Genomic DNA, 14,181 nt, shown 5'->3' with positions numbered 1-14,181 from the left:
ATTTAAGTAATTTATTGAAAAAATAAAATTATTCAATATAATTATTAACAATAATTAACTTCTCTTTTTGATTTCAGATAAATAGCGTGATTTTTTCGATTAATTTAATCAATTTTTAAATCAAAATTTAGTGCAATATTTACTTTATAAAAGAAATTGATATTTATACAAATATGTAAATATAATATTTAAATACAATTTGAAAGTTTCAAAAGTTAATTAAAATCTTTTAACAAACAACTGCATAAGTAAATATTTTAAATGTTTCAAAATCAATTTCAAAATCGACTGTTCCATATATTCAATAAAAAAAATTAAAATAAATATAAATAAAAGTAATGATAAAATTATAATTTTATTTATATTGAAAAAAGATTAAATTTTTGCAATAAACATCGACTTATAATGAGAGATTTAATATGGAAAATTTTAAAAATACTTCTTTTAATGTTATAAATATTAACAACACAGGATATTAATATATAAGTCGATCGATGATGTATCCGCGCGGTTTTGCCAATTAATCGAAGAAATCCGACATCGGCGTTTCCATCTCGATATCGCGAGATACGTCTGATATGCAAGTCGAATTAAGAGTTTAGTTAAAACGCGATAATTAATTAATCGCACGCATTTATAATCGCTAACTAAAGTAATGATAGATTAGATGAGAATAAAGCACGTTAGTATTATATTTGTGTAAATAATAGCTGCTTACGCCGCGCAAAAAGAGTGCAACGAAATACCTTTATATATTCACATTTACTATAAACTCATATTATTTGAGCGTATATTATTTGTTAATAACAGAGCATTGCTGTATCGACTATAATCTAAACTTGGCAGCGCAATTTTCGAGTGTCGTATTTTTGAAACTTTATGCGATTATAATTTTTTTAATCGTTTTCCTATGGCAATAAAAATGCATTGCTAACGCGAACGTGATTAATAATGTTTTCGTGAAGGATTATCATATAAATGCCACAAAGGCGCAATAAAGGACAGACAAGAGGAAAGAGTGTTTAACACAACGGTGATTCATACAAATATATATTTCACGAAAAATTGATGCGTCTTTTAATTCTCCCGTTAAAAAATGTCGTGCTTAAAAAAATAATAATAATAAATTTCACTTTATATGCATTTTCGATAATCGAGAGTAAAATATCTGTGTTCGATATCCAATAGATAATTAGTCTGAAACCTTTTTCTTCCGTTTCGTCAGGTATAACGAATTTCATTTTTAATCAACCGTGTATGAGACAGTTTTATGAAAAATTATGACACTTTATTATAAGAAGCACCGTTGCACCCAAGCTCTGCGATATTTTACAGTTAATATTATATTTATATATTTACTACATATTTTAATATATTCATCTCTTTTATCTCAATTAATTTTACACCATTTTTTATCATACATATTTATCATATTATATCATTTATATAACTACTACATCTTTCATCATTATCTTATTATTTAATAAATTCAATACGACGCAATAAAAACACATCTTTTTACGATTACTTTTTTAGAATCTTTTCACGCGAAATTAAATTTCTTAGCCAAACTGCTCTTTCACCCACTATATAATCATGAATTACAATCTCGGAAACATGTATGTGCATTGTGCTGTGTATAACTAGTTCAAACTTACCATGAGAACGGCCGTGGACGGAATTTCCGCGCGCGTGTGAATGACGTGGGTCGTCGTCAAGTCTGGTCTATTCTCCGTTACTATCGTGGCGCCGAGTCTAACGTTTCAAGCTTTGTCAAGGAGAATCATAGTTTGGACATAGTTGGTAGGTACGCTCGGCTTTAAATTCGCTCTTATCCCGGGAGAACAAAGCGGAAATGTGCGTTTCGTTGGAGAAGAACGACGAAGGAAAAATGGCCCTCGGCCACCCCGCTCATAGAAAACGACGGGTGACCGGACGATCTCTCGAGGAATTTCCTTTCGCGAACCAGCGCTATGTCTGGTCATTGTAACCCACCGAAGAAGCGAGATTTGATTTATATATCATCGTATCTACTACATATTGTGTGCCGCGTGTTTCGTATCTCGGCGGATCGTTAATTACATCTTCCGTATATAATTCGTTATATATTACATGTGTGTATTTTAATTTTATCATAATTATTATTAATATAAAATAATATATATAATTGAAATAAAATTCAATGTTTACAATTAAAAGGATATTATAACACATGTTTTAAAACCTGCAATCCTGCCTTTCCTTCACCAATTAATTTATAATATAAAATAACATTTCTCAAATAAGAGAGAAAACGGAGGATACCGAGTGCCCCTTATCGCAAAAATCCGGAGATAGAGAACTCGTGTTACAAGTCTCGATAATCTCTCAACATCTCCGTTAATGCACAGCCGATGTTGCGCTACTTCGGAAATCGATTAGAGGATCGAGAGAGAAAGAGAGAGAGAGAGAACGGGGGCTGTAAAAATTTATGAAATTATCGGAAGCGAGTGCAATTTTCGTAAAATTATCGAGCTTTTATAAAATCGGGAACGTAAAGATAATATAATCATGTTGGTACAGCGCGAATTATTATTGCGTAAAATAACGTTGGAAAAAGGATACTTTTTGAGCATCCTTTGCACATCCTTCCTTCTGCTCTTGTCGAAGCCGGGCGCTAAACTCGCTCGTACATCTTGCAGGACATTATTGGATCTCTGGATAAACAAATTTTACAATAAATAGAAAGAATGATGGAGAAAGAGAAAAATTTATTAATGATCCTAAAATAAATCATCTGAAAAATGAAGTAAAATAAGACGTGATGTGATAAAAATGAGAGTTAAGAATTTTATAAATTGCAACATTCTTACATATACAAGAGAAAAAGAGAGACTAAAGATAAATTTTTGTGTAATAAACAATAAATGTATATATATATATATATATATATTAAAAATAAGTAGCAAAGCAGCGCGAGAATTATATTAGAGAATTTCCAAGATAAATGAGACTAATTTCAGTGATTTAACGTTTCAGTATCGCGAGTAGAGATAAGTAGCGAATTCCAAACAGAAGCAGCTGTCTACGTGAAAGATTACTGATAAGTGATACGTTCGTAGTTATAGTTTAAGAGAGATCAGCGAGACAGAGAAACATTTATCGTTGTCTCAAGTTAAGAATCCTCCAAAGACATAAAGGAATACACACTCTATGAAATTTGCAATGTTTTAATATATCACACACACATCTTTTTAAATAAAAATATGTAAGTAATCTCTTCTCTCTCAAATCTCGTAAAAAAGGCGGATAAATTGTGACAATCGCGAGTATTGAACTGAATAATTTCTTCGTGTTACAAAGCTTCCTTACGGAACTATTGGTAGCAACGAAAGATATTTATAGTATTATCAAACAATAAAAAGTGCTATTTTTAAATAACTAAATATACGAGTACAAAACTAAAAAAGCAGAATAAAGAAAGTGCAGATGTAACATTTGCAAATTTCCACTGTCGAAAGATAAATTTCTATTATCATGTAAGAGGAATAAAAATAACGCCGACTTACGTTATCCTCGTCCTTTGCATCGAGAACGCTCGAGAACTTGGAGGATCCTTCCGCATTCGTTCCGCTGGTAAGATAACAATCGACGTCACGATTCAGCTCCGTATTCTCTTCCGAATCCGATCCCACGTCTCTTTTGACTGTCGCCTCCGTCTCGATCTTCGACACTTTCAATTTCTTGCTCCGCGGCTGGATATCCGCGATACTATCGGGTTCTTCGTCGCATTTATTCCTCTTCCGTCTTTCGAAGAATTCTTCTGATACATCCTCAATTTTGAAGCTTGTTGACGGCTCGTCCAGCGAGCTCGTTATCTTCCTTGCCTTTTTCTCAAATTTTCTCGGCGACGTAGCCGGATTGGGAGATCTTTTTCTCGGAATATCCTCGACGTCGGCCAATGTTCCGAGCAGATGACTAAAGTCGACTGAATCCGGCTTCTTCTTGAAGAGCCCGCGTAACTCGTTCAAGCTGGTGGCCGTGGACCAATCCTTGTCGTGACGGATCCGTGTGACACGCGGAAATCGGATGCTGATACCGTCCGCGGTGTGTACCCCCTGATTCGTAAACTCGGCCCCCGTGATTTCCCATACCGGTTGTTTCTGTTGCCCGACATTCAAAATAATGATTAATTAAATAATGCAGACTATTTCATCTATTGTTATCTTCCACGTCATGTGTTTTAATAATGAAAATTGATGACATATAAATTGCCGAGTTGGAACGCATTTCCATATTTATATTTGTAGAAATATTTCCACACACAATACACATAACCGTACATTTCTTTCTCTAATAAATTTTTCAGGCCTTTTATTTGCTTTCCATTGATTAGTTCCTAGATAATTGTAAGAAGTATCGCATATTATTTGCAGCTCGCAAGGAAAATTCAATCATGGGATATTATATCATGGGCTCCAAAAATTTATTACAAAAAGAAATGAGTGGTAGAAATATTTTTAGAAATATAAATATGGAAATATATTTTAAGATTCGACGAGAGATCTATGCCATATCAATTTTCATTATTAAAATACATTACATAAAAGATAACAAAATCGAAATATACTGCCATTATCTTGTCATGTATATATGTAAATATATAAATATCGCGTTGATTATTTCTATCACCAATTTCTTTCCAAATATCGCTTTGAATATTTCTACCACAAATTCATTCGCTTCCCGTCTCAAAAAATTTTTCTTTCTATTAAATGAATGAAATTATTTGAATCTAATTACTCGATCTAATACCGCGGAATTGAATTTTTTTGTGAATTACAATCGATATATATCGCTAGATTTGCTTTATACTTGTATACTAAAAATCTTGTCGCGAAAGTAAAAGATAAATTACCTTGGGATCTCTTGCCACAAAATCCGGCACCATGGGTTTGTTGGCGTGTAACCAGCTCGGCAGCTTCTCAACATCCTTGCCGATCTTCACCATGTCGAGCTGGTCCTGCAGCTCCGTCAAGGTGGTATCGTCATGTCCCGTGTGGACCTACATCATTCAGAAATAATAAAATATATTAATCTTTAAGCTAAAATTAAATTAACTTGATTAATCATTTGATTTACTTTGGTCACGGTTAACCACTTATCGCGTTCCTCGTCATAGCAGCCCATTAAGAAGATCGATAACATGCCACCTGTGAAAATAAATCAAAAAGAAACATTTTTTTTAGAAAAAAAGAAAGAAATCGAAAATATATATTTCGAATGATTAAAAAAGATTCGCCGATTCTGTTTCAAAGTTTCAAATTTTATTGACTTTTCTAGAATTTGTATTAGAATCAATGGTGATTATTCGAACAAAATAAAACCTATTTCATATGTATATAATTAATAATTTTTTTAATAAAAAAATTACTTTTAAAGACGCACCGCGTGCGATAAATATTGTTTTTATATAATTCCATTTTAAAAATCTTTTGTAACCCAACTGTGATAAAATATCGCGTATTATACGGACCTTTATTGCCTGTGCCGTACCATGCGCCAAGCACGACGAGGTCTGCGCTATCAGCCATTGCACCCCCGCACAAATAGTCCTTCTTTACCTTCAACCAGTGTCTCTTGCCTGGCTCGTACTTGCTCTGAAAATGCGAGTTTCCATTCGTCGAAGAAAACGTTCACGCGAGAACGGTATGTTATCGCGAGATTTTTACCAATCAATCACATATATGTATATACTATAATAAAAGTTATAATCTTTGAGTATTTCTTTTTTTTTATTCGAAATCTCTTTTCGTGTGACAGGGAACGTTTCTAAAGATTGATACTTACATCGATGTCCTTTAGGACCAAACCCTCGAGACCCAATTTCAACACGTACATGATTCTTTCCGCCAGAGCACGCGGATCCTGAAATGAGATACGAATCATGACCCGCGGTATAATACGATACTGCTGTAAATAAATAACAATTAATGTATTTCTCTCTTTACATGAACTTCGTGAACTTCTGATAGCATTATTCTACTCGGTATCTCGGTCATCCTGTCTTTCAGAATCCTTCTGCGCTCCAACATAGGTCTAATAGAATGAGAAGAAAAAAATAAATTGTATCATTATAACATATAGTTATGTCTAACATAGTTATAAAAATGCAATGTTGTTATTTTATCATGAAATATTATATCAAAAAATAATATATTAAGTATTATTCTAAAATCTTGTAAGAGTAACATTATATATAAAGCTGTTGATCATAAAGTTTAAAATAATAAACCAACGTGAAAAGCCAAAGTACATAGTTGAGAAAAAAGAATGAAAAAAAGAAGAAAGATTATCATTATATAAACTATTTCGTAGAAACACGATATATATATTTACTTGTTCATAAGTATCTCTCCGTTGTAGTACAGACAATCAAAAACAAAGAGGCACACATTGGCGTTTTTAAATTCGGCTTTCTGAAATTATATTCGATTATAGAGAAATTTTATTTTATAATATTATAATTATTATTATAAAATATTGCATATGATATCGACTCTTGATGCAAATTATTGCGAGATATCATAGAATTCGAAATAATAATAAATTAAATATAAAAATGTTAAGGGAAGACTTTAAAAATCGTGAAAATAAAAAATTAGCAACGCGAGAAATAAAGTTTTTACTTTGTGAATTCCTAAGGTGCCGAAAGGCAAGGGTTGCCCGGTCTCATTGTCGACCATGAGAACCTCGGAATCGAGAATCAAATCGTCACCGTCGGGGAACGCCTGTGCTATGTAATCCTTGAACAGATTTACCTGAAAGAAATCATTTGTCATTCCGTTATCCGAGAGAATTATTCGAATTCGATTTCAGATCGCACTATTAAAATCTCAATTGTTATGCGACTCGAATTTCATTCCTTTTTTTTTAACTCTATCGAGCAATTTCGTGAGAAATTTTAACGATCTTCGTGTAATTTCCAAAGAGATAAACAATATGTATGTATATGCAAAAAGTTCGGCGGAAAAATCTATTCTTCTCACGTTTCTCGAAACGAGGACTTTTGTAACCTCATCTCGTGAATAAATATATAAGAAGTTCAAAGGTGAAAGAAAAAAGATGAAAAAAAAATGTTAAATTTCGCGTGCAATAATCAATCGATAATCAATTTCCTCGCGTTAATATGACTTCCTCCCGAAGTGTGGAATTGTTTCCTAACGATACAATCGATTTTAAAAGCGCGATATATTATATAACAATATTTCTCGATCGATTACGTTTTTTTGCGAATTATCGCCTCTACCTTGTGCGGCAGGACCGGTTTGAGGGATCTGCTAAAGTATCGAAAGTCGTTTCCGCTTTTGTGCACCTGCACGCGCTCGCCGTCGTACTTGACCTCGGATAACATCCCGTTCGGGCACTTTCGCATCGCCATTGCCACGGATGTACACGCCTCTGCCTTTATTAATTCATTAATTAATCAACTATCTTATTCGCGGCTGAAATTAGTCAATTACAATACAATTTTAATTAAATTAATAACAATTATTTAACTTTTGACTGAAAAAATTAGCAATTGCTACAATCTCTTGAATTATTTATTTTATATCGTTACTATTATCCCCCCCCCCCTTCTTGTCTTCTAAATATATTTTAATTATCGATAAATGGCTCTTAATAATCAATCTATAGCGCTTACATAATTACATAATTACTTTTTATATATTATGGTCGCAAGTAAAAAATGTGTTAATATAATCGTATCTTTATTAAATGACCGGAGAGGTAAAACTCGATTTTATTGATTATACCAGCATCGGTAAGACGGGCGTCATCAGCGAGATGGCTACTTTATTCCGACTTGATGGCGAGCCCGAGGTGTTCGAAGGCTTTTCCTCCGAATCCGGCAGAAAACGATGTATCACCGCTTCCAAATCTCGGGACATCTGAAAGGCCTTGTACGCGTCCACATGGACCCCCTCGAGACTGAACAACGCGTATGTATTATTACATTATTACCATCGTCGAATCGATTATAGGATATGGAGTTATACGAACTTATACGCAAGATACACACTCACATGTGCTTCGGACCGGCGTTGATCCTCAGATCGTGCTTGATCAGACGCACGATTATCTTGAGGTCGTTGGAGGTACATCTACAAATTTTATCGAAACGATTCGATATAATATTCGTAAATGAAAAAGGAAAAAATAAACGGCGCTCTCGAATCGATACTATATATGTCTCTTTAATTCTCGCAAGTGAAAGAAAGATACGATATCTGTGCGGAGCGAATAAAATTTTTAAGGAAAAAAATAATTGGAAAATATTAAAATATGACAAAACAATTTGTAAATTAAGTGCGAATAAATAAGATAAATTGTAAGCGATTAACGCCTCTCTCTTTACAGTTGCAATATAATTATCGCTATTTTAGATATGAAAATAAATCGAAACTGCGCAAGCCACGCGCGGTTATATTCGCGTGCGTTGCAATTCTTGGTTTGTCGATAAACATTCCGAGTAATCTTTTTTTCAGCTGGAAGAACAAGAAGCATCGGCAAACTTACCTATCGAGGATGGATCGAAAATGCTGGATCTGTTCCTCCTCCTTGGTTAAACGCGACAATCCTTCCAAAAAAAGATCAACCTATCCAAGTAAAACCACGCTCGCATTAATAAAAGCATGGACCTCGACGGACTGTATATATTTTTATTCAATCGATCGTGATTGTGAATAATTATTAGCTCAATTAATTTTAATTAATTTCAATTGAAATATCTCGACTTAATTTTCTGAAATTTCTTTGATTTTAATTAATTTGAATCTAATTCTCATTTGATCTTTCTTAATTTTTCCCTCCCCATTTTTCAATTCAAATTAATTGTATACAATTAAATTTTATTACAGTTTTCATAACATTTCTAGCTTAATTATTTAATTATTCTTGATTTAATATTATCAGGCGTCGATCTTTCGTTCAATCAAAATGTTCCTCAATACATCTTATTCGTCTTTATTTGCAAAATGACACGGACTTACGTCTTGGATCGTCAACACACTCGCAGTACAAGGCGACACGGCATCGCTGTTCTCGAAAAACACGCTGATCGTCTCGGCCACGTCACCTTGCTCCAGATGTTCCAGCATCGCGTCCTCGTCCTGGAGTAACATTCGCGCGAACAGTTTTATCAGCTGCTTGCTTTGCAGATTGTATATTCTCTTTACAGCGCCGGGCAGCAGCAATTTGCACCAGAGCACGATGTCGCCCTTAAAACCGTCTATATGGAAAATCAAACGGAAGAACAATTTTTCGATGTTATCTCTTCTCTTCCCGAATCTATTTTATCCAATATTCTTCGATATTCGATTACTTTTGGTAATTTTATCTACAAAATTTAAAAAAATTGGCCCTTTTCCGATATAAATATAATAGATAAATAAATTCTTTAAAGACAATTCTTTTTTAAACTATAAAGAAAAAGCGAAAAACACATAAATATAAAGCGAGACATCTTTCTAATATAAGATAAAAAAATATGCGAGAAAACTGGCACACGTACCAGAAATTTGTTTGTAGCCTAATTTGAGATCAGTGTTCCAGTAATTCAACATATACGCAGACGTTTTTCACATACACTCGACGATTTTATCTGTATTCAGTCTCACGCATAGATTTCGCATTTCGGAAAGACACATTAAATATCGAATAAAGTCGTCCATGAAAATAGGGAGAAGAAAGAAAAGAACGGTTGCTCTCTAATCTCTGTGCTATCGAAAAAAAGATTAAGATTGCGTAATCGAAAAAGTGATAAAAATTGCGAATTCGGTTAGTTTCTCTTATATCAACATCCGCTCCTTATCTAAATACTTACCTAATAACTGTTTTTTGCGTATGATAATAATTTTGCGAAATTGTGCTTTCTCAAACGATCGCTATAATATCTATAATTGTTTTTATAATTTTTATAGTTTTGTCCTACACTCTTACATAAAAAAATAAAATTATTATTATATCTCATATCTCTCTCACTCTATCCATATATATATATATATAATAAAATAATAAAATAATGTTTAATTGTACTCGAAAATATTACTCCTTTTTTTCTTTCTGTTCCTCCAGTACTTCTATTTTTACGATAACAATGAAAAGTGTTGTAACTGGGGGAAAATATTAAAATAAAATTTTTTTTTCAGCCGATTTCTAATAATGCAATAATCCGTTAATATACGAGCATAAAACCTTATTTCTTTACCATTGAATGATGCTTTCTACACGCGATCGATCAGTTTCGCGCGAGAAATTATCACCGGTACACTTTTGATCAAAAATGTACAATCATAAAATATTTCTCCATTAAAATATAAATGTAAAAAAAAAAAAAACATTGCATAATAAAAAGGTATCTTTCTCTTGATAAGGATAGATCAAACTTAATCGAAATACACGAAGACCTGCGCGTTCGGAATCACGGCGGTCCAATGGAATTCTTCTCATCATCGGCGAAAATAGAGCGGCGCGAGATTAGATCACAAAGTTATGCGGTTTCTAAGCCACACATGGTACGAGATCCATTATCGTGAACTGTCAATGTTGATTCGATGGAGCTTCACGGGGCCTTTGAATATGCGCGTAAAATTTTGCGCAGATACTCAAGATTCTCTCTCTTTCTCTTTCTCTCGCTTGTTCGAGCAAAACACGCAGATGATTGAGCACGCGATTCGTAAATAATGGTGCCTAAAAATAGAGAGCCGCCGGAAATCGAAATTCCAAGTCGCGGCAGCGATTTTGTGATCTCTTCTTCGTCGCGATTCAACCAGCTCTCTTGCCTTTCTTTCGCGAAGCATCGAAAAATTGCGAAAAATATCGAGTCGCCATAAAGCGAAAGCAGTGATGATTACAATCGCGTAGGCGCCGCGTTGATTAATTACTCCACGATCCGACACTATCATTATACTGCTTTATCGCAATCATCGGCTCTGAAACGCGCGAATTATCACGTATCGTTCCACGCGATACAGGAACCCTTCTCTTTTCTCTTTGTCTCTCCCGCTCTTTCGCGATGATCTTTTTGCAGCCGTGATTACGTCAGGTCACATTCGCGTTCACGAATACGTTCAGCGGAAAATAAATCGGTTCACGCCTCTTCTCTTCCATCGTTTCGACCGTGGTCGTAAAGCTAATCCCGTAAACTTCATTATCGAGACACCTCGCTCACAGCTGTCATATTTGCCGATCGTCTTCAAAGCGAAAAAAAAATATTTTTTTTAATGTACTCTGAAATGTAACATAACTTTTCGTAAAGAAATGCGAAACTGCGATTCGCAGACTCCTTCCTTAAGCTGTAGATCCTTTCTCACATTTACAGATTCCGGAGTAAAATCCAGAGATTTTCGAATGATGACAATCCTGATTAAAGTATTAAAAATGTTGTATATAATAAAATGTGCAGTATAATTGTATATATGCTGAGAATGCTTGTATTTTTAATTTGATTGTGAAACCAAGAAAAAAAAATATATTTTATACATACATAATCATATGCTGCATTTTATTGAATGCAACATTTTTAATATCGAAGCATTTTTTAATAACAAAAAAATTAAATTGTATAGCATATGTAAAATTTATATTTTTACTTTTCTGATATCATTACTTTTTTTTTCTCCTCTTAAGTGATATAGAATAAATATCGAAATATCTTCGCATCGCTCAGATAAATGGCATGGTAATACTCTCTACTTCCCAATCGTGCGAAAATGTCGTAATATCGCATCGCGATATCGTAATATCTATCGCGGACGGATATCGTAATTGCGCCGAAGCGCGAAAAACGCGATCATTCAGCTTTGCTGACGGACGACGACAAAGACGCCGAGGCGGAATCGTGATAAAGAGACCGCGGAGAGAACTTGGCGCGGGAGAAGAGATCTCGGGGGAGATGAAGGAGAAGACGGGAGGAGGAGATAGGTGAAGAGAAAGAAGTCAAGGAGAAAGAGAGGGGGAAGCAAGATAGTCTGGAGCCAAGCTGGCTAACGCGAGAAGGGGCTCGTCGCAACGCGACGAACACCCGCAAGAAGAGGCTCCTCTCGCGCGATTAGAGAGGTGGGGACGTCCGAGAGTTTATAAGAACACGAAGGCCTAGTCGTGCTAGGCCGAGAATCGATAGTTTGCAAAACCGAGCGATCGTCGCGAAGTGTGTACGAAAAATCGAGCAAAGAAAGAGAGAGAGAGAGAGAGAGAGAGGCAGAGAAAAAAAGGAGATAGAGAAAATATCCCATCCGTCCCATCGCATAAACGAAGACTTGAGTAATCGCCCCGGCAATGACTTAAAGTAATCGCGATCGTCTGCGAATCGAATACATATACGGTATAAGGACAGACTTATATAAGGCAACTGGTCTTTCTCTTTCGCGCTTCTATTCTTTCGGTCGTGCGTGTCGCGGACCATTGGGCGGAGAATCCTAATTGAAGGGAAAAAAGAAAAAAAAAAAACAGGAATTTAGCTAGCGACGTTTCGAGAAGAATCTCCTCAACCCCTTGCGACAACGAACGGTGAGTATCTCTTGAGCGAAAATCGCCCAAGTTCTGGCAAAACCAAAGTTTTCCATAAAGTAGTTAAAGAAAAAATCGTCGTAAGCTTAATCGATTAAGGAAATTACACAATTGAAAGAAATTTCGCGAATAATGAATCTTATTTATTAACGCGACAAGATTTCGTGGAATCAAACTAGCTGAGAAACTAAACTAGAGTTCTTTAAACAAAGTACTGACAAAATTACTGAAATTACTCTGTGGTAAACTATAATTATATTAATGTCAAATTAATATCCTTAATTAATGCAAAGTCACTCATCGGGAGTCATCATCTTCGAATATAAACGGCGCCGATAAAGAGTATCGCAAGTGCATTTTCGGGCATCTTCGGTACATTATAATCATCATCCGATGCTACTTTATCAGTAATATTTTTGAAATATTTCTTAATATTATACACAGTTGTAACTTCTCTGAACGATATATTATACAAGTTTTGTACACATCTGGATATCCTATAATTTATAAATTTCTACAAATAATTCTCCCGCAATCTTGCAATTGCGATGCTTTTCGTCGGTGCTGTTCAAAATTGGGGAATAAACTTTTATTAAGTTCGTTATTTGAATACAATCGTATTCATATCATTCATTACTCGCGCTCCATTCCTGTTAATCGTTCATTATTTATATTATGCATCATTATTCTTCATCAACTTCATTATTTCATTCGATAAGAGATCGCGACCTTCCGCTGGCTCCTACCTTATCAAAATAAGGGTATATAGGGTGTTTCATTAACTCCGTTACACGCCATTTTCTAGGAAATTATTAAAATTCTTTTTTTTTTCTTTTCTTCTCTCTATATATATTATTTTGATGAATTTTAAATAAATAGCACATCAAGTAAAATAAAAAATATTAATTTTATTTAAATTGATTATTTTTCTCGAATAAAATTTGCAACTATATATACTCGCGGTGTCAACATGATTTTCTATATTCGTGATTACGCGATAATGGTTTGATAAATATTGATCTAATTGATTCGAATAAAAAAAAAATATTTTCTTCATCCGCAATCAAAGCTTTATTTTTCGTTCGTTATTTGTTGTTTACAAATTTACGCGACCGCGACTGTTCTCTTCGCGATTTCGAAAGGGGAAATTCGCGGAAAAAAGCGCGGAAGAGATTATGAAAATTCTACGAACGATCCGAATAAAACACTTGTATAAGGCTAACAGTGCAATTTTGTCGAACTTTGACGAGATTTCGTGATATTTGCATTTTCTCTCTCTCTTTCTTCCTCCGTTTGCCCGTCCAGATAACCCCGTAAAAATCTTCCACTTAGCGGCTCCCGCGGTGGCCGAGTCCCATTCACGCGTGCTTGGGTGTGATTAATGGTTTCCTTGTATCCGATTCCGGTATCATATTTACTAACCGCCGCTCCGGGTCTCGCCCCTTCGCCTCCGAGAAAAGCGCGCGCACAACAGAGAGAGAGAGAGAGAGAGAGAGTGTGTGTGTGTATGACTGAATCTCTGTTTAAAAAAAAAAAAAAAGCCGAGTTCTCGCGAGGAAGAGCAATGTAACTCGCGAGAAGAAGATCGCAATAGAATGAGAAATAAAGTAATGCGAAAGGAGAGAGGGAAAG

At 34.7% G+C, this 14,181-nt stretch overlaps 1 protein-coding gene across 1 annotated transcript in view; it reads right to left on the bottom strand.

Moving 5' to 3' along the window:
• Positions 1 to 1,562: 1,562 nt before the first annotated feature.
• LOC115242055 (DNA ligase 3) overlaps positions 1,563 to 14,181 on the bottom strand; it is a 27,799-nt gene continuing 15,180 nt past the window's right edge. The window contains exons 4-19 of the mRNA XM_029818081.1: positions 9,033 to 9,271; positions 8,560 to 8,639; positions 8,067 to 8,144; positions 7,797 to 7,971; positions 7,289 to 7,444; positions 6,669 to 6,800; positions 6,379 to 6,458; positions 5,991 to 6,078; positions 5,830 to 5,907; positions 5,516 to 5,639; positions 5,122 to 5,192; positions 4,898 to 5,044; positions 3,549 to 4,142; positions 2,605 to 2,696; positions 1,659 to 1,755; positions 1,563 to 1,586 (exon numbers count right to left, since the gene is read on the bottom strand). Of these exons, the coding sequence (XP_029673941.1) occupies positions 1,563 to 1,586; positions 1,659 to 1,755; positions 2,605 to 2,696; positions 3,549 to 4,142; positions 4,898 to 5,044; positions 5,122 to 5,192; positions 5,516 to 5,639; positions 5,830 to 5,907; positions 5,991 to 6,078; positions 6,379 to 6,458; positions 6,669 to 6,800; positions 7,289 to 7,444; positions 7,797 to 7,971; positions 8,067 to 8,144; positions 8,560 to 8,639; positions 9,033 to 9,271 (2,255 nt within the window). The remainder of the gene's footprint in view (positions 1,587 to 1,658; positions 1,756 to 2,604; positions 2,697 to 3,548; positions 4,143 to 4,897; positions 5,045 to 5,121; positions 5,193 to 5,515; positions 5,640 to 5,829; positions 5,908 to 5,990; positions 6,079 to 6,378; positions 6,459 to 6,668; positions 6,801 to 7,288; positions 7,445 to 7,796; positions 7,972 to 8,066; positions 8,145 to 8,559; positions 8,640 to 9,032; positions 9,272 to 14,181) is intronic.

The sequence above is a fragment of the Formica exsecta genome, unplaced genomic scaffold (genome assembly GCF_003651465.1).
Source record: "Formica exsecta isolate Colony F162 unplaced genomic scaffold, ASM365146v1 scaffold120, whole genome shotgun sequence".
Taxonomy (NCBI): Eukaryota; Metazoa; Arthropoda; class Insecta; order Hymenoptera; family Formicidae; genus Formica; species Formica exsecta.
The sequence above is the reverse complement of the archived record's forward strand: the minus strand, read 5'-3'. Positions and strand labels throughout refer to the sequence as shown.